The sequence below is a fragment of the Phlebotomus papatasi genome, chromosome 1, assembly GCF_024763615.1.
Source record: "Phlebotomus papatasi isolate M1 chromosome 1, Ppap_2.1, whole genome shotgun sequence".
NCBI lineage: Eukaryota > Metazoa > Arthropoda > Insecta > Diptera > Psychodidae > Phlebotomus > Phlebotomus papatasi.
This window is the reverse complement of record NC_077222.1, coordinates 10,481,421-10,503,328: the sequence shown is the minus strand read 5'-3', so window position 1 is coordinate 10,503,328 and position 21,908 is coordinate 10,481,421. Positions and strand designations below refer to the sequence as shown.

The 21,908-nt window shown below is 34.0% G+C and overlaps 1 protein-coding gene across 1 annotated transcript in view; it reads left to right on the top strand.

The window, feature by feature from the left end:
• The first annotated feature begins 148 nt into the window (after positions 1–148).
• LOC129798742 (disintegrin and metalloproteinase domain-containing protein 12) overlaps positions 149–21,908 on the top strand; it is a 63,988-nt gene continuing 42,228 nt past the window's right edge. Inside the window, exon 1 of the mRNA XM_055842055.1 lies at positions 149–579. Within this exon, the coding sequence (XP_055698030.1) occupies positions 318–579 (262 nt within the window). The 5' untranslated portion in view covers positions 149–317. The remainder of the gene's footprint in view (positions 580–21,908) is intronic.

The following is a 21,908-nucleotide window of genomic DNA, read 5'->3' as shown; positions in this document are numbered from 1 at the left end:
CAACAAGTTTGAAATTTAACGGTCGAGATATAAATCTCACAGTAGGCTTTAGTTGAGTAAGCGTTGTGCAGATGCCGGTGATGGTTGGATAGGGGAACCAGATCCGTCAGTTGCTTCTGACAGAGGTTGCTCTGGCCGAAGTTCCCGAAGCCGCGACAGTTTTGTGTTGAGCGTGGTGCCGTTCGGAAGTGGGATTGTACGCTTAGCTCATCAATCGCGGAGAGAATGGGAAAAGTTTGAGAGTGATTTTTTGGCATTAAAATAGTCCCTTCCGCGGATCCCATAGTGTTGTAGGTATATGGAAATGTATTGGCGAAATGGCCAGAATATCTAGTTTAGTGTATCATTCAAATTTGAGTGGGAATAGTGTTAAAAATAGTGCACTTCTTTGTTTCCCCAGACATTTGTTTAGGCTTATTGTGAGACAATGTGTTGATGTGCCCAAGTGTATCAGTCAGCATCTAAGTGATTACCATTTGGTCAGTTATGGAAGAGTCATCAGTAACTTACTCCTGTGCATCATATTGCTAAATGTTTTGTTTGTGGATTTTGGCGACGCCCATGGAATTCATCTAACAAGTGAGTGTCAAGGATGAGTAAATCACATTGAGGAATGCCACAGAGTTGGTATGTGGAGTGATATATTGACAGTAAATTAGGAACTGAGCCACAATTTCACTTTACTCTCAATGTCTTTTGGGCTCCAGTGCCTTTTTGGGAAGAGGAAGCCCTGGCAATATAAGCATTATGTACCATCCTTCCAGTCTAGTGACTTTCTTGTATAATTGAAAGGGTACCTTCTTCCTCCCTACATCATGATAAATTGCTCCTTCGTGGCGGGATTTCCTTATTAGAAATTATTTGATTTCTCACTAAAGTTCCCTCCATCCAGCAACTTCTCCCACAACCGATCGATTTAGCTTCTCATACCGATTTTTTTCCTTGCTAGTTAGGAGCTTCCTTTCCTGTGATAATGTACCAGAGATAAGAAGGAAAAATTGTTGCCTTTTATCCAACAATCAGATTGATATTAATGCTTCCCGTGTTTTTGATCCCAAGAGTACAAAGGCATCACAAGAGCAAAAAAGCGTCTGAGGACACACAAGGACATAAAAAATAATTAAGTGAAGGCGCGCATGAGACGGTAGAATACAAACAGCCTGAAGATTGTAATCTCATCCTTGAATATCATGTTGGTTCTATCCAATGGCTTTTTTTTTGGGGAACCCAACCATCCTCTTTTTGCTTATGCTCAGCCCCTGGTTTATCCTCTCTGAATAGTGAGTAATCATGAATTCAAATTGAATTACTAGGTGCGTCTCCAGCATTTTTTTTATGCTGCCTGTTCCCCAAGAGGTTTCTGGGTTTCAGCCTATCTGTTACAGACTCAATTGAAAATCGATACAGACACTTCGCACCACGAAAATTAAGCCCGGAGCGAACATACGTTTGTGCCTTTAAAATGCTGTTTCAGAACAAGAAATCACTACTTTGACGACAATTTGTCCAATTATTTGATTAAGTCTACAAATAACCCTAAATTACGAGTGTTTTTGGTTGTCTGGATGATGGATTTTGTGTTTGAGTCTCGCCAGGATGAGGACGTTAGAAGTAATGGAGGGAATTCTTATAGAAGGCTTTTGTAGCAATAAAAAAATTGATTATGCTACTCAGGGGAAAGCTTTTAGGCTTCGCACATAAATACCCTTGGTTCGAACACTTCATATCTTTCCCATATTATTTTAATGAATCTGACTTATTTTTTCCGGATTGTGATTTAAGACTAGCTATTAAGATATAATGCCCTTATGTCAGAGGTGAAAAATATGAAGTATTCGAAACTAGAATGCGAAGCATGAAAACTTTCCCCTACATGTATATTTTTGGTATTAAATTTCCCATAGTGATCAAACTAATTATCCCCTCAGGATAAATTTGGTTAGGGTGAAAGGAACGTCTATTGACACTTTAAGAACTCGTGTCAGCACCTATTGACACCCTACTCTGTACCATTTGGGATATGAAATTTGAACATCTCTGTTTATAGTAAAAGGTATATTACAGAAAAAACGTTATATTACTTATATTTTAGTAGATGCATTCAATAATTTTCAACATTTCGACAAAAGTGTCAATAGGGGTTCCCTGTCGAACAGACGTTCATCCGACCCTACTTTGGAAAGGTATCGTCGTTATTGACAGGGATTGTATCCGGTGTTCGCCAGTGGGAAAAGTGGTCACCCTAAGAGGAAAACACTTTTTTGATCTTGCCCAGAGGGGAATCAGTGGCGCAATAGGCAAGACCGTTGGCTCTTGGGCGGATCGATTCCCTGGCTCGATTCACTGTTGTGAGTTCGAGTCCCGCCCGGTGCAAAGATCTGAATGTTAAGAAAAAGACATTTTCACTGTGATATAACGTAATAAAAATGCACCGCCTCGCCCAACAACTCCGGGAGCATGGAAGAAGCATTCACCACACTACGGGAAGGCGCTCCTGGGCGGTCTACAATGGACTTCGCAAATTCTTCCAACACGGGATATGACATTGTAAAAATGATTACCTTGTAATAAATATCTCGATACGATTAATAATAATCTTGCCCAGAGCTTTCGGTCCCAATATGGACCTTCTTCAGTATTGGGACCTGATTCTTCCAGTATTGGGAAGTGTTTTCCTTTTAGGGTGACCACTTTTCCCACTGGCGAACACCGGATACACTCCCTCTCAAGAAAATTGCGCCAGTTCCCATTATTAGTTTATATTGTCGTTATCTCCAACTTTTCTGAACATTTCAAGTTCGTAAAATTGCTAAGAGAGGCGTTATCACTCTGAAAGAAAAACTAGCGGCAGGACTAGCGATGCTTCCTAAAAGAATAACATAAGGAACTTTGATTCCTTACATAAAATTACTCGAAATAATTATGAGAAAATGATGATTAACTCCTAACAAAATCGGTCGTAAAAATCATGTAAAAATCTCATTAATTCTCATTCTTGAAATAGGCTACCCTGTCGTCAAAAAGATCCTTGTAAAATATTGTCAAATATTTATTTTTAAACACCAAAAATGCCGATTTACCGGTTGGGAATGGCCTTTAACTTAAGACCTAGCTCCTTGAAGATGTGATCTTTTAACAAAACAAAGCGTTTTATCATAGTTTTATGAGAAGGAATTGAAAGTTTTTAACCAGTCAGCGCATTGCTCGGGTTCTAGAAAAATCTATGGATGATAGGGGAGACTGGGGCAAAATTTGTCAAAACGGAAATTTCAATATTCGCTATTTTCCAAAATAAAGAGATTGAGGCTTGAAATTTTTATTATAGATAGCCTTCATGAACCTTCTTAAACTTACAAAGTTTCAAGGGATTCGAGGAAGGATTATGTAAAATAAAAAATAATGAAATTTTGAGCCCTATTTTTGGAATATTTGGCTTACAGAAAATATTAATACTGATTAGCTCAATTTAAGCACATTTCTCGTTAAGATAGAGAAAAATTATCTTCTACAAAGTTGTAGAGGAATAAATTTCCTATAAAATATGTCTATTTGATATTTTTACCGTTTTGCGAGAGTAAAACGGCACAAATTATCCGAAGACTGACAAAATTTGCCCAAGCAATTTTGAGAATCTCCACAAAATCGACTTTTAGAAAATGATTCGAAAATCACAATTCTTTCGAGATAGAAGAGAATAGTCTTCTGCAATGTTGTAGAGCAGTTAAAAAGGCCAGTACGGCCTATAATTCGTGTACGTAGCAAAACTTCTTGCGTAAATTAGTCAGAAATATGTTAAAAGGTGCACTTGTTATGAAATAATTTTTTATTACACTTTAAAATCAGTTATTAACATTATTTAGTGTTTAAGCTGTATTCTTTTTCCATCCATTGCTTATTAGCTTGCTCATAAAATATTTCACGTTTTTAAACCATAAAATTACCGTTTATTAATGAGGATTTTGAATTACCACAAAAGAGTAATAAAAACTAAATTTGGTCAGTAAAACACTTAATATTTACAAAAATGTGTCTGGAAAGGTGGTTGCAGGTGACACGAAGAGTTCTTTATTTGGCCATTACCAAAATTCAAATGAAAATTTTACTGCTTTGCTTAAATTTTATTTTATTTTTGAACAAATTTATTTATTTTTACTGCTTATACGTGCAAGTCCTTTTGAAAACACTGGTGTATTTAAAAGGGGGGTCACTCAAGATCGTAAACTTATATCTCCAAATGTTTAATCTGTATAGTTTCATGGAAAATAAATTAGGATGAGATACATATGGGAAAGAACTCTCTCTTCGAACGTTCATGCCTTCGAATAATGTGAATTTTCTTTTACCTTTCCTAAAAGACTTACACATTTCTATTAAATATTAGTTAGCTCATTATCAATTTTATTAATATTTATGTGATAATTGTGTATAAGTTTCTTAGGTAAATCAAAGAAAATTCGCATTATTCGAAGGTATGAACGTTCGAAGGGAGAGTACTTTCCCTATAATTAACCCTTTAACGACGAGACACTTTTGAAGGACTGAAAATCAACAATAAAAATTAAACTGAGAAACATAATCAATGATAAGTCTTACATCTAGCCTTGGAAAGTTCAACAGAGTTTGATTCGGTGTATTTTGTGCTTCTATGAACGATAGGGACAAAAATAGCCTAAAAATTTAAGTAATTTTTCTGACAATATCAATGAATAATATTTTTCGTTTTATTGAAAAAGATTACGTATGAGCATAATAGTTTTTATTGCCAAAAAGATTTTGCTTAAAAAAATTGGAAATATAAAAAGTAAATAAAATTAATTATGAATTTGAGTATTTAAAAATTCGCCATTTTTGGGCTTAAATATTTACTACATAGCAAATAGCTAGAGACTTGCAAAAAATATTCTAGATTCCTTCAACCTTCTACTTTACAATTATGTAAAGCCATAAGAAAAAAATAACTTTAGGTAGTCAGGAAAAATTATTTTCTTTATGGGACACCGGTGTACCAATCGTCCTTAAAGGGTTAATCCTTGAATTCGAGGTTTTTAGATGATTCTAATTTCAAAGATATTTTCTATTAATTTATTTTTCCTTGAATAGACGGTGATTTTTCAACCAAAATAAAGTTAATAAAAGCAAAATATATATATCAATTCGTCATCCAAATTACTCATAGAAGGGGAAGATTTTCAGGCTTCGCACGCACTCTGCCTTTGAATACTTTATATTTAGATGGGAAAAATATGAAGTGTTCGAAGCCAAATTCTGTGCGAAACTTAAAACCCTTCTCCTACCATTCCGTTGCGAATTTTAATTTCCAATCCAGACTGGCTTTAAATAATAATTTTTGTGACACTTTTCTATGTTAAATCCTAAATCATCTAAGCTCTCTCCTTTCATTTTAACCTCTTTACGACAGACACACATTTCTTTTACGATCTCCCAGTAATTCTCAGTTTTAATAGTTGCGATAGTAAAAGAAAATCACTTCTGGCAGAGGTCTTCTCTTCATCCAATTCGAGAAGATTTTTTTTTCAGGCACTCCAGCACATAAAAAAATGTCTTCAACATTATCTCAAATTTGTCCCCTAAAAATCTCTAAATATTTGTTTATTTTCAAATGCATTTTGATTTATTTTCATCGTCAATATCCTATTTCCTCCCGGATTTTCAAAATAATAATTTTCTAATGGTACCCTTGAGACATTCTTCTGAGTCAACTGAAAGTAATCGTGATGTTTGAGCATTTTGAACACGTCAATGAGTGGCTGAATTTATGAATTTGTGACCTTCTCAGGTAACCAATACGTGCGTTCTAAGGAAAAATGCGTTTCACTCAAAAGCAAATATGACACATAAATAAAACAAAATTACGTAGAAGAAAAGGCAGTCTGGGCAGGAAGTGAGATTAGAAAGAAGGATGTGCTAAAAGGATTGAGACATCCCCTCCTTTCAAGAAATTCTCCATGTAAATTAAATTTGTATATGGAATGAAATGCTCAGCAATTTGTGTGATATGTCAATTTGTGTCAATTTTCTAATTTATCTAAATAATAACTCAATCCTCTCAGTCGTATTTTGTGATAATATCTACCCCAATAAAGCTCACATTTCTCAAGAGCTTCCGGCCATTTGGAGCCTGATATTTCGATGGTGCGCACTCCAATTTTCCGGAATGATATACAATGGATGGATGTTAATGGTAATGAATTCTCAAGTATCGAATTTCATAAATAAATTCTTAATTAAACGTTCACTATGGCGCATTAAAAATTAACAAAATGTTGACATCAGCTCTTCAGTATTTTTCTTCATTTTATTTAATGCGCCCCACAATTTGATAATAAATAGAAGGGAGAGCCATCAGTGATAAAAGGGTTCACTCGTGATTAAATTGAGTATCAACTTTCCGACTCCCGGATATTTTTGCTACGATGAGTCTTCTAAATTGACTGATAAATTGCATCATAACCCACTTTGGTCAATTGGATTTTGGCTTAAATCTTTTCATGATGAAAAAATATAAACACATCCCAGAGTCATTCAATTTATAGGTCAAATCACGCTCTAGAAGTGCTATTTGAACGTGTCAGATTTGAAGGAGCGATTTCCTCTTATTTTTGTGCATCTCACTTAAGAGAGTGAAAATTTGGAAACCTCTTACACTCACAGAAAAAAATATTTGCACTTAATATGTTAAGGGGAAGAGCATTGAACTCCTATGGTTATACGAATAGAGTTCTGACATTTTAAAAGGTTTTAGGGTAAGTGTGCCAAATTTCGGCCAGCTTGCAATTTCGGCTACCTTTTTTATTTCTAGAATTTCCATGAACTTTTAGTTTTTACATACTCTAGAGATTATGCAATGCAAAAGAATAACAAAAAATGTAGCTTCGACAAACGAGATGACGTGAAAAAGGCATTGGAAAAATTCCTGAAGGGCAAGGAACTATGAGAATGATGGTGGCCGAAATAGGGCACCAAAGCTATGTCTACTAGGTTCTAAGCAACACTCCTTAAGTAAAAAGAATAAAAAAATCAATTTCTATTAAAGATATTACATTTAAAACCTGAGACTTTGGCGCTTGCATGCAATTACACCGAAATTTGACACACTTACCCTAGGTCTTAGTGATAAAATTTTCTTCAAGATCCTTCTCTGTGAGAAAAACGGTTGAAAATTCGTTTCACTGATCGTAAAAGTAAATTATATGTACTATCTTTAGGAAAACATTTTAATATGAAACAACTAGTCCCGGGCAAAATCCCGAAAGCCAAAATCCGGAAATCCAAAATACCAAACGTCAAAATCCCGAATCGGCCTAAATTCCGAATAGGCCGAAAACCTGAAAAGCCGTAACGAAACTTGGCACCTGGAAAAATCATTTGTGAAAATGAAATATTTTACTTTGTTCAGTAAAATATTTTATTTCGGTCAATAAAAAAAACGTAAAATCGGAAAATATCTCAAACTGCTTTGAGGTCTAACATCTAAGTCAATAGTTCGAGCATTTCGCAAAGGATGGGATGCTTTGGCACCCTTTTTGAGGATATTTATTTCTCTATAACCTTATCCAAGACCATTTTTTCTCTATCATAACGAGAAAAATGCTTTTATTAAGGTAATGAGAATTGATAATTTCTTGACTTGACTAACTGCCAAGGTCAAATGTTTAAAGGGCTCTATAAGTAGCATATTTCTTAATCAAATCGAGTCATGTTTGGACTCATTGCAAAGGCCTTAAAATTATTGGTAAATTTGAACTAATTCCAATCAGTTATGAACCAGTAATAAACCAGTAATGAACCGATAAGCAGCATTTATCTGAAAATCAATTATACCACTCCTAAGCTATTTTGAGTGATGTTCAGAATGATTAAATCAGTTGTAAACTTATCTTATATACGGTAAATGATTCCAGAGTAGGGGAGACTGGGGCAAAAATTCAGAAATAGAAAATTTGAAAATTCAATCTCTTCCGAGATAAAAAAATATAGGCGCTTAATTATCTTTCCATAGATAGATTTTCTTCAATATTGTAAGTTTCTTACTGTGTTATCACACTTGCACATTAAAAAATTAATATGATTCACATTAATTGTCGCTGGTGAGAGTCCAAATGTGTAATTTGTGTGTTCAAATCATTTTATATTCAAAATTTGATCTATTTGTTGATAAAAAGGTAAACTTGGCCCGCAAAATTTGATATAAATTGATTTATAGCATTAATGCGAAAAATTAATGCGATTTTCTCTTTAATTTTTTATTGTGGAAAATATTTATGCTTTAGGTAAATTTAAACTTATTTTTGCAGGCCAAGTCCACTTCTTTATCAATAAATAGAAAAACCCCAAATATTAAGTGACTCAAAGACACAAATAACATATTTGGACGCTCACAAGCGACAATTAATGTGAATCACATTAAAATTTTAAGTGCAAGTGTGACGACGCCATTAGAATTCGAACAAGGACTTTAAAAAATTAAAAAAATTGCAATTTTCAGCTTTGTTTTTTAAATATCTTTCTTACAAGAGATAAGGGAAGAGCACCATGTATCGGAATTTCATTTTTAAATATTTACAATAAAGTAATAAAAATATATGTTATTACAACCTTGCACTCTGTACCTCGGATCGTCACGAATTTAATCAAATGTCTCACTGAAAACTGGTTTTATAAATTAAATCTAAGTTAATGCAGTGCATTCTTATGAAAATTGAATAATTTTTAATAATTTAATAATTTTTAAAAATTTATTTTATGTGAAGCAACGACACGGTTAACCTGATGGTCCGAGGAACACTGCCGATCGCTGGTGCTCTTCCCTTATCAATTTTATCGTATGTATTTTCCAAAATTGATGCAATAATGAATATTTCCTAAATGATTTGGATTCTTTGAATATGAAACCGTTATACTTTTTAGAATTTTCTAAAGATTCTCTTCTCCAGAAATCCTCTTATTAAAAATGGCCACTTGGGGTAAAAGTAAAAGAAAGGGTAAGGGGTAAATAGTAACAAAAACCGAAGCAATTTCTGATGTCATTGTGTCGCCGCTTGTGTACACAGTGACGGTAATGAAGATCCAAAACTTTAAATAATACGCACAGCCCAATGCATACTCTTGAGGAAAAAATTCCGTCGAGTTTTGCCGAATCTAAGATATTTAGTTTAAAAAGAACACAAAACACTTCTGTCTATTATTTTTTTGTTTTGTTGCTATTCTGTACTTTAGTGACATCTACTCCGCAACTCTTTGGCAGATTTTGTCAAATTCATCTCGCCTCTCGTCCAATTCGCCATTTTCGCCTCTTCAGAAATCTTCGGAAATTCGGGTTTTGGGTGCATACCGGTGTACTACCGATTAAATAGCCTCATATTTAAGCATTCCGAAATTCAAAACAAATAAAAAAGTACATTCGAGAAAGGTAAATTATTACGGGTGCTTTACCGATTCATTTCTGATTGAATTTGGTTCAATCGGATTAGAAATTTCAAGACCTTTCCAAAAAATCCAAATATAATTAAATCGGTTGAGAAATAAGCTCCCAATAGTGGTTTTACTTTAACTTTCAAAAATTCACAAAGGCGAATTTTCCTGTCAGGCTTCTGCATATGGACAAAATGCTTACATGATGTTACACAACATATCCGAAAGTGAATGAAATCTTTAAGGGATTAAGAAGAATTACAAGAACAAAAGTGAAATGGAATGGGGGTCCCGGGATTATGCACATTTTCAGGACTGACGAAAACCACTCTAATGCAAGAGGTAACTCATTCCCATTTTTTCTGTCAAGGGTTTCTGAAATAGGGTTCCCGGGTTTCGCGATGCAATTCTTAGGTGTCTCGGGTTTCGCGATGCACAGAGTGGGTTCTCGGGTTTCGCGAAGCGTTTCTCGGAAAATTGACGAGGATTTCTCAATATGAGTTACCCCTTGACTCTAATGGCTTTATTTACCTAGAAAATTTGCAAGCACGTAGGAGATTTCTCTCAAATAAGTTACAGAAGCTCCGTAATACATCTGAACGAGTACCAAATGCTAACCGATTTCAATTCAGCTGAAAATAAATGTACTTTCAGCACGCAAGGCAGTGCCATTTCCATATTTGGTTAGCACTTTTCGTTGAAGAATTTCTGAGCAATCAGCATATTTTTGCTCACATAGGGGAAAGTACTCTCCCTTCGAACGTTTATGCCTTCGAATAATGTGAATTTCTGTTACGTTTCCTGGGAGATTTCCACATGATTGTCACATAATTATCAATAATTGATGACAAACTAACTAATAGTTAATAGAAATGTGTAAGTGTCTTAGGAAAAATAAAAGAAAATTCACATTATTCAAAGGCATGAGCGTTCGAAGGGAGAGTACTTTCCTCTACTAAGCTAAAAATATGCTGAAAACGCTGGTTTTTTCAGCTAGCTGTTCGCTGACAGTGACGTTGCGTACATTTAGTAATCTTTTAAAAATTATTTTACAAACTAGCTTCCAAAGGTAAGCAAACACGCATAATCGTGTGTGCACAGTCCCGGGATCCAATGTACTGAATTAGTTGGCGTTTGACAATGTCATGTATAAACATCATATGGTTGATCGAATCTTGAAATAAAGCTTTATGCCCAACGCACAATAACTTTTGTTTATAAACATGCTTTCAAAATTTCCCATAAGAATGAGCGAGATGACTAGACCTAGATCTCACTCACTCTCATTGAAATGTCAAAAACATGTTTACTAAACAAAAGTTATTGTGCGTTGGGCATTATGCAAGTGTAAATATTTTTGCTAACTTTTTTCTTGTACTTTGGTGTATTTTGGTTGGTGTACTGTAGCAAATCTTGTATGGTATCTGCATTACCTTACTCTTACAAGACTTGCTGATGTAGATGATGAGAATGTTACGGCAATTGCTGATCCAAACGACGATTTAACTCTTTTCCTGAGTATGAGTAAATGTTTCAATGAATTGTTGATTGTACTAGGACGTTGAGGGCGATCAATGATGGGAAAATTATGAGCAATGATGATGGAAAATATTACATGAAAATTTCCTCGAGTGCGTGTGGAAAATCCGCAAATTATGAACTCTCATGACCTCTTCCGGGGCACAAACACTAATACTACATACACAAAATAGTGCGTATGGTGAGAAATGTAAGCAAATCTCGTAAATCGATTCCAACTGTTCTTCATCATTGGAGGCTCCATGGGTCAATGCACCCATCCATGCCATTCAATTCTAATTCTCATCTAATACTTTAATTGCTGATGCAAGAGAGGTGTTTGCTGAAAATATTTTTGCAAATTCACCTTCGAGCCTTGCTTGGAGCTTTTCAATAGAGGAAATCACGTTTTTTGAGGTCATCCGCCAAGACTGTTTTTGGAGGTTTAATCATAGCCCATTCGCATTGGATTGATTGGATTGTGAAGTGAATGCTAAATGGCAAAAGAAGCCAGTTTTTTTCTTCAGACTAAACATTCCACAAACGGTTTAAGAATGCTCCAAAGAAAGATTTTAGAGAAGCGCAAAAAGACGGGTGTGCTTGGAGGAAACTGGTTGAACTGTAAATTGTCTTAAGAAAAATTCCTGGGGCAATTCTGAGGTTTAAAAGTCTATCGAGAATCAATTCTCTTGCTTGGTGTTTTGCGGTGTTTTTCTTAAACGCCCACAACTTTTTGAATTATTGCAAATTAGCATTTGCAAGAGTTCTTATGAATTATTTCGCCTCCGATTTTCAGATCAAACTCTAATTGAGGGAGTCATATGGTCACAATAAAATGAAAATTGCTATGAGGGAGGATTTTCCACAAGAATTATTGCATCAATGGCATGGAAATCATGTCAAAATAAATTTTCTGTACAATAATCCCAAGCACAATCGCTAAATCTTGCAAATTGCAAAGTGGAAAAATTAATAAATTATTCGTGTAAATTGATGGCAACCTTGAATACTGCAATAAGTGTGCTTAAAAAAAACTTAAAATAACTTCTCAGGGTAATAATGAAGCTCATACCTGAGAGGCGTTAAAGATGTCTGGTGGACAAAGAGTGTAAATAAGACCAGTTCCCAAACTGGCCAACACATTCACGGTATTTATCATTTAAATGACTCATACATCAATTGATGGTCGTTTCTCGAGATAAATCTCATCACGGTTTCCAATGATTTTCAGATGAATTCACGAAGATGATGGCAAATTTCTCAGAATGTCTTGATTCAGGCGCCGGAGATTGTCTCGATTCCAAAAATATCCCCACCTTTTAGCCCAAGAATCACCATGGAATTCTAAGACGTTGGGATATTTCCTCGCACCAGCTTCACTAATTAGATGAGCTGTTTAAATGACTTTCAAATAACCATTCTTAAGTATTCCGAGACACAATTAAATGGATTTTAATAGTTTAGAGTTTAATTAACCTCTTGGTAGCTCTTGCACTTTGTAGTTAATTTTGTGGAAGAACACGAACTTTAATTCGTATTAGAGTAATTTTTGCGGATTAAGTTTAGCAATTTTCCGAATTACTCAAGCGAACGATTCGTTTTGGTGAATTCACAAGTTCAAGTTGTTTTTTGTTGAATTTCAAAATGTGACTCACACGTTAAGAAACGGTTTGAAAGGAATAATCGAGAGATTTTGCTGACAAAGAAGACTTTTGGAGAATACTTTCTGATCTTCAAGGGGGCTCTTCTAAAATAACAAGATTTTAACGATGAATAACAAGATTCTTAAGATGTGACTAAGGTCTCAAGTAGACTCAGGCTGATCTTCAGGAATATTTGGCCTTTGAAATTTAGTACTAAAGACCTCTAATCGATTATCGTAAGCGGTTATAGTATATGACAATTCGGAATAAATCTTTACCGCCAAATTGTACAGGCTAAATATTCCAGAGAGTCAGCCTAAAGACCCAAATAGACACAGCCTGATCCTCGAGAGTATTTAGCTTTTAAAATTCGATAATAGGGTAAGTGTGTAAAATTCCGGCCAGCTTGCAATTTCGGCCACTTTTTAGATTTTACGTACTCTAGAGATTATACAATGCAAAGAATAACAAAAAAATGTAGATTCGACAAACAAGATGACGTGAAAAAAGTATTGGAAGAATTCCCGAAGGGCAAGGAACTATGAGAATGAAGGTGGCCGAAATAAGGCACCAAAGCTATGTCTATATTTTTATTGATTTTAAAATGTATTAAGAATGATTTTAGAGTAAATAAAGACGGTAAACTTTTTACAAGGTTCCAAGCAACACTCTTCCAGAAGAAAGAATAAAAAAAATCAATTTGTATTTAAAATATTACATTTCATATTTGAGACTTTGACGCTTGCATGCAACTATGCCGAAATTTGGCACACTTAAAGTGTGTCAAAACAAAAGATTACGCAAAATAAATTTATGCAAAGGATCTCTAACTGATGATCCTAAGCCCTAAGTAAATGACAGTTTGGGATAAATCCTTATTGTTAAGTTCTACAGGTTAAATATTCTCGAGGATCAGCCTGAATCTATTTGGGCCCTAACTCTGTTTGGGCCCTAGGAATGAGTCCCTTGTTCCACTCTCCAGCCAGAGGTTAATTTCTCAATTGTTTTTGAAAATCTGATTAAGTAAGTCGCAACGTCTGCCGCCGTCTTTTCAATTTTGCTTCCGATCAATGTGTAACGTAAGGCTTGAATCGGACACAAGCCCTAAAAGAAGAGATCTGCCATATATCAATTTGATTCTTAATTAATACTAGGTCATTTGACTGTCGATAGCATGTCAGTAACTATGGACATCATGGACATACGCTACGAATGACAGTTGATCGACACTTCGCGTCGGAGTCGGTCGGTCGATAAGTACTAAAACGTGTCGATATGGTTAAGCTCTGTACAAATATATTCTTAGCCTTACAGAGGTTGCAGTAAGGTAAAGTTAATAGGGTAGAGCAAGTACTTTTCGCCACCTTAACCTTCTAACGGTGTTTTCTTTAATATGCGAAAAAAGGTTCTAAAACAATGTTTTCTAGGATGATTATGGTCCAATAAAGTCGAAAAAACCATCCATTCTTCATTATCTCTACTAGCTAGGTGAGAAAATATAAAATTTTTTTGAAACTCTTTTTGCTTCTAAAATTCACATTTTTAGTTTTTTCAAATTTTTTAAATAAAATATACAAAGTAGAATGACATATCTTTCAGTAAAAAATAAATTTATTACAGTCAGATAAGTTTAAATCGGTATTTTTATGGAAATTGGAAATAAGTTTTTTTGCACAAATATTTTTTGTTGCTTTTTCTCTTGACCTGTCACGCAAAACTAGGAATAGCAACAAAACGAAGAGTCAAAATGAGTTCAAACTTTCAAGAGATGTTTATAAGACTATTACCGAAGACACTATAGCACTTTTAAATAAATATAAACCTTTATTGTCGCTGTAAATGTTATTTTTGTGAAGACCGCCTGGAGGCGGTCTTACCTGTTAGAGGGTTAAGGTTTGATACTCTTATATTTCTTATAATTTTTTGTCGAGATAAAATGAAATTTCATGTACAGATACTTTGAAGCATTGTGTCTCTATTGAACCAGGAGACTTCTCGAGAATTTTTGGGTATCTGGTTAAAAAATTACATTTTCTGCAACAATGCACGTTTCAGTACTTTTCGCCACTTTGTAAACACTCTTTTGCCATTGTGTAAGTACTTTTTCGCCACATGTTTTTATGTGAATTTTGAGATGTTTCCATAACCTTCAAAAATGCATGGCACAGTACTTTTTCACATTTAACACCGATACCAGACAATTATTAGAGTATTTCAAATGATTTTTTCGCATTTATTATTCGAAAGAAAAGTTAATTGAAAATCACGCCTGTTTCAACTATATTCCGCGAGGTACGTCACTTGTAAAATGCTTGGGAAAAATGAGTGGCGAAAAGTACTTACACAGCCGAAAAGTAAGCCCTATTTCACCGTTATCCGTATATCTTTATTTTTTTGGAAAACATTATTAAAAACTGATATTAGAACAAAGCTTAGTTAATAACAAATTGACTTTCAATGAAAAAATATCAAATTCTGTACAGCAAAAACATAAAATAATGCGAGACAATTTCTATGAGCGTTGACAGATTTCTTAAGAACTCCATACTTTTTTGGTGATTGTTTATTTTGTCGACAATTTTTTTAATTAACTTGCAAATAATCTAGTCGGTGGAGCACCAGATATGGTTTTCTGATTCATTAGGCTATAGGTCACGAAATAGCACTCATTTCGTCGTTTCACGAACTCATAATTCTCTTAAAATGTCATTTTAATTTAGGTGGCGAAAAAGGGCTTACTGGCGAAAAAGTACTGACTCTACCCTACAGGAAGCCCAGCAAAACTTCGATCTGCAATTCTGCACTTTTGAAATTTTAACGTTTCTTGTCATTCAATCGGATACTTCGTGTGGCTTCGGGATAGTCGTGCGACTTCGTGAGCATCGCGAATTTCTTTCGTGTTTTCTAACCATTTCCTTCCCCTTCGTATTTTCTATTATTGCTGATTTAATAATATTGTATTATAACATTATAATAATATTGTAAAAAAAGAGAGTATTCACGTGAAATAGTTGAATAAAAATTGAATTTTAAATAAATTGAAATACATATTTTTATGTAGTTAAAATAATGTTTGGAAACATTAGAAAGGGTAGAAGAAATGTAGAAATCATCAAAATATTGTAAAGAAATTCTGCCGATAATTTTAAAATTTTCTATAGAAATTCTGCAGATAATTCTGCAGAATTTTTATACAACGATCGGAACCACCTTAGAACAAAATTCTGCAGAAATTCTGCTGATTTTTCGGCAGTTAGTAATTTAAATCTGACGAATTTCTGCAAAATTCTGCAGAATTTGCCGGGTGGGAGGTTCCTCAAATATGAACGATGTTTGAATTCAAAATGAAAAATTGAGGTTATGTTTTGAAAATTACGTTTTTTTTTTGAAAATATTGTTCACTAAGGATTCAGAAATTTCATCTGTACCCTGCAAGGCTCACAAACGTTCATATTTGAGGAACTTGACTGTAGTTTGTCGATCGATTTATTGCTAGAATTCATTGATCCATTTCGGTACTACATACTACTCTACCATTCTTCACAGTGTATTGCTTGACGAATTTAGCACATATAACGTATTCTACATTTCGTCTCATCTCTCTCAAGTGTAAAAAGTGTCTAAAATTGAAATTGAAACACGTTATAGATACTCCATGAAATTCAAGATATCTTTTATGGTGTCTCTGCCATAAAAGAAAAGGCACTAAAATTCTGATTAACATCAACTACACGGTGAAAAATCATGGAGGCAAAAACAGCTGTTTGCCTTTACTACATACAAAATATGTCGTGTTTAGACTGTCCACGGCGACCCTAAACAATTGATTCTCTTGGTGATGAGTCACTAACGAAATGGAATGAAAAAGCACGTCTGGAATCACCGTTTTCCGCGAAACACCTCAACTGAAAAAATAAATACTGAGAGATCTTTTATTTATTACATTTTCATTTTCTCTTTCGTATTACAAAAGATTCGCACATGTGTGACTCTCTAGACTCTGTGTAAATAATAATGCTTGGAAAGTTTAATAACAAAGGTTGGCAAGTGTTGTGGCAAATTGTGAAAATGCGTTTTTGGCGGGAAACAAAGGCGAAGGGTATATAAAGCAAAATTAATCAAAATGTTGGTATATGATTATTTATAAAACATTATGAGTGCCTTTGCGACGTGATGGAAAATTAAGTTGTAATTAACAAGGGTGTAAATTAATCGTGTTGTTTATGCTTTGTTAAGACAAAATCACGAATGATAAAAAAAAAGAAGTGTCGTGTTGAAGAAAGGAGAAAAGACATAAGAAGACACATTTCTCTGTTTATTTCTCCAATTCGTTTTCTTATCTTTTCAACATGCGCGACATGATACGTTAAGAAATTGAGGGTAAATATTTACATGGTAGAAGCAGGTTGGGAAAATTGTTATTATATCTTCAATGGAGAAAATATCCTCAAGATACTTCTCACATCGCTGCTTCAATTGACAACATTTTGAGTTATTAAATGAAGAATTCAGTGCATAGTAAGCTCAAGAGACTCTCATTTCATTATTCCCATTCTTAACTCACTTCATTGACTCAGGAAATTGTAATTCAATTAACGTTAATCGGTGCGTGATTCATGTGGCAGAGAATTTATGTAAGTCTCTTATGTTGCACAGAGATAGGCAATAAAATCCAATGATGGACTCCTTGGGAGATTACAAGTGCATGTGTGGGCAAGATCTTGAGGGCAAATTGGGTAATAGTGAAGGGGTCATGGAGTGTCGAGGAACAATGCTAAGAAGGGACCGAAAGCAATAGAATCCAGGAAAAATAGTGTCATTATGAATAAATTTCCCCTATTCTTTTTCTTATATTTACCTTCAATATGGAAATATATTCAAAATGAAACTACTTTAAAAGGGTTCCTCCCTTTTCTTCAGCACACAAAATAATTTCTCCATTGTATGCTCTATACTCGAGACATTCAGGGTCGAATTGGTTTTTTCCCATAAATTACATAAATGACACAATAGCTGACTAGTCTACACCCTCGCTAAGGATTTTTTTCCTCCATAAATTTGTCTGCTAGCCCCCCAAAAAGTCTTCCGAAACCGCCAGGCACACACGCAAACCGAAATTAAAGTGCCAAGTTGAAAGGATTGCCTGAGAAACTTTTCTGGTTGATATTAAAGACAAATTATTTTGCCTTAAAGGTCTGATGAAGGACATTCTTTTGATACCCAATTTAGATTTCAAATAGTCAAATAGTCTTAAAAATTGCTAATTTGTATTTTTTGTAAAGAAAACAATATGATTAAGCCTTCTGAATACAGCATAGATAAAGTTTAAATGATTTCACGATATCTCGAAGAGGTCATAAATTTATCAAGAGAAAAAAAATATTTTTATTGTTGTTTATAATTTCTCCCAAGATTGTATTCTTAACGGCATCTGAAGTGCATATTTTCAGCATAAGACGTTATTGTTGAAACTCAAGATGCAACAAGAGCAATTTGATTCACATAGTTTGGAAGATTTGTAAAGTATTTCTTGCGGAAATTTTACCTCAGATTTGCAAAACTTTTGTTTGAATTAAAATATAACGGAGATTGTGTTTAATAAGATTGAACGTTTAATTGAACAAATGAAGAGCATAATCAAATTTAAAATAATGAGAGTAGTTATCAGATTTTATGTCAAATAAATCAACTATCGGTTTTAAAATTTAAAGTGCTATTATTGAATTTAATATTCAACAAGAGTAATTAACTCTTTCGCGTCTTTAGGGTATCTTACATCCTTCTGTTATGATGTCGTGCACGAACAGATAGATTTCAATTAATGTAAATACCCAAAAAAAACTTTTTTCCCCGAGTCATGACATTACCCTAAAGACGCGAAAGAGTTAAAGTCTGTCTGATGACTGTTCTCAAGTGCTTCTGCTTTACCGACTTTTTCTTTGTGTTGGTTCCTGTATCGACTATTTTCCCCAGTCCTCACCGTGTGCTAAAACCACAAAACAGCTTTGACAAAAACCAACGCAAAAAAGTCGATTATGTAGAAGCACTTCAGTAGAGTAAAGTGCTACAAATTTTTATTTTTCGTTGAAATAACACCATAATTTCATCTAAAAATCAATAAATTGCAAATTTATTTGTGAAATTCCAAAAAAGGGTTATTTAGAATTAATAATTTATTATATAATTTTTTTTAACAAAAATTTAAAATACCGAAGATAGTTGATAGTCATATTGAAATCTAAATAGAAGAGATGGCAAAGCGTCCCAGCTTTGCGGAATTCTCGAACTCACGAGATAGAGCTCACCGTGAATTAGTTTTTTTTTTTGCATGATCTTTATTATTACTGATCTACTAGAGATTAAATTGATTCATAAATCACAAAAGCATTTGAAAATCAAAAAATCGGTACTTAACCGACTCATTACCGATTAAGACCGATGCAGCCGGGTTCGGAATTTCAATACCTTTCCAGAAAATCCAAACTTAACCAAATGGGTTGAAAAATGAGCCTTCCATAGTGCTTGACCTATGACCTTCAATAATTCAAAATGGCAAATTTTCCGGTCATAGGTATGTTTGGGCAAAATGTTCGCCTGGGCTACCTCTAAAACATATCCAAAAATCATTGAAAAAGCTTGGGCCAATTTTGAGAAAAACCGAAAAAACATATTTTTTGGGAATATTAATTGTTGAGGATATAAAATTATTCAAAAATCGGTACTTAACCGGTTTATTACCGATGAAGACCGATGTAGACGAGTTCGAAATTTCAATACCTTTCCAAAAAATTCAAATTTAACCAAATCGGTTGAAAAATGGGCCTTCCAAAGTTCTTAACATTTGACCTTCAATAATTCAAAATGGCGAATTTTCCGGTCATAGGTATGTTTGGGCGAAATGCTCGCCTGGACTAGCTCTAAAACATATCCGAAAATAATTGAAAAATCTTGGGCCAATTTTGAGAATATCCAAAAAATATGGTTTTTGGAGGGGATTGGGGAGAAGAAAAAAAAACGTCGAGAGATATTGTGTTTTTATTAGGGGTCGTCTAAGACTGGAAGTCGATATCTCTTACCGTCTAAGTTCCAGAACAGTGACAAGTTGAAAAAAAAAGACATTTATATAACTGCTCTCTCTTTGAGTTCGAGCAGTAAAATATAACAGGATAATAAAACCAAGATGTATTGCAGTCGCAAACCTAGTTTTTTGTTTAATAATAATGCTTTTTTTAATAAATTAGTTTCAAGTCATCAAAATTTAATTAAATTTTTTTTTGTTAAATTAGCTAATTTTATAATATTTTTTTCTGTTTATTCTTTCTGCAATTGTAAAATATATTTTTTTTTATTTTTATTGCCAAAAAATTGATTTTTATCTGGAAAATGACAAATAATTGTGATACGTTGCAACTGAACTATTTGGGGCAGGCTTTCAGGCTTCGCACAGAAACTGGCTTCGAATACTTCATATTTTTCACATATTCCTTTCCAAATTTCCTGTTTTTCAGCAAATAAGACTAGCTATTAAAGTCATAGATAGGTCAGATTTATTAAAGGAATATGGGGGAAATATAAAGTGTTCGAAGCCTGAATACCTACCTTACCCTACTATTTTTTTTCTCATATTTCTAAAGGGAACTAAACCTTATCGTAATGCAATTTAGCTCTACGAAACAATTGTGGAAATAAATAAAACAATTGTGAGTCACAGATTCCTTTAGAAATATATGAAAAATCGTTTATCGTTAAATAGGAAGATCTAAATACTCCAAACTCCCCCTACTCTGAACATAATTCGATTTTATCATTAAAAGAAATGCGTCTGATTTGGGACGAGGTGCATATAAACACCAATGTCCTAAGTTTTTTGGTATACTCAATTTAGAAGTGTTATTTGAAGCCTTGACAACCTATTCATCGCCTTTAGTTTTTCTCAAATTGATCTTAATACGTTCAAAATTAATCAATATGTGGAAATGAATTGAACTGTAATTCCGGACACCTAGATTGTAATTTTGGACACTTTGCTTGTACTTTTGAACAGCTAATCCGTTTGAATATATTGCCTGTTATTGTTTAATTTAATAACCTAACTTACCGAGTTCTTTTCCTGTTTATGAGAAGAAACAAACTGAAGAATGCCCCAAGTCAATCCTAATTGATATTCACTTTATTCATTTTTAATTCAAATTAAAATCCAAAATTCAACATATTTATCAAATATTGAGAGAAAATGCCGTAATTTTAATCAATTTATTTGTTGTGTCCAACTTTATGCTCAAAGTGTCCGAAACTAAAAGCAGTTTCTCCCTATATTTAAAGTTTTTCAGAATATTTTCATTCTATTCTTAAAATATTTCAAAATTTTAATACAGCCATGCTGGATTAGATGAGTTTGTTTCGGGTTTTACAATTTTAGTGTTGTGCGTCTCGAGGACCTCTACAAGGTTTGAACAAAAAATTATCAAAACACAACGCCTTAAAAGTTAGTTACAAGACATTTCAAAGTTTCAGTTTCACAAGATAGCCATTTTTCTTCATGAGTAATTGCTATCTCATGTTCAGAATGACTTATTAGCACATTTTTATCGCAATTACTGAGAGCCTCCTTTTTTGTAAAAAAAAATTATGTATGAATAAGAATACGATATAAAGAGGGAAGTGATAAAGAATTGACAATAATTTCTCTGTGAAGAGCTGAGTAAAAATAAACATGACCGTCCTTGTGCATGAAGAAGGGCGCCTTTTCATCTTCCATGATGCTCTTTTATGACTGCAAAATTCCTCAAAGTCGATGTGCTGAAGAATTTCAATTAAAGTCTCAATGGATGAAGATTGCCGGAGCAACATGCAAAAATGCTAAAAGAAGAAAGTTCTGATAAGCCTTGGAGCACTTTAGAATGGCTTCTGCGAATTTTCAAGGGCGCGTTCGACCAATTTTCGTCTTACAGAACATTCTGTTGGACTTGGAGAATATTTTGGCGAAACGAAAAAGGGGGCCAAGAAGTCATCGAGCTGAGTGGCGTCAAGTCAATTGGCGCAGAAAATGTCGTCAATTGGACTCCCGGGAGATTGTTGTGGATGAAAAGAGGAAGCTGGAAGTGTGCCTCTGAATAGGAAAATTGCAGAGATAGATATAATGATTATTGTCATATTTCAGTGACTTTGTTTTTTCAACATGACTCACAATTCTCACACATGTTGCAAAACTATTCTCCATTGCATAAATTTGCATTAGGAAATAAATAATAAAAAAAGATTCGTGGATTTCAGTGCATAAGAGCGGAAGTTTGCTCTTGCACTTAATGAATCACA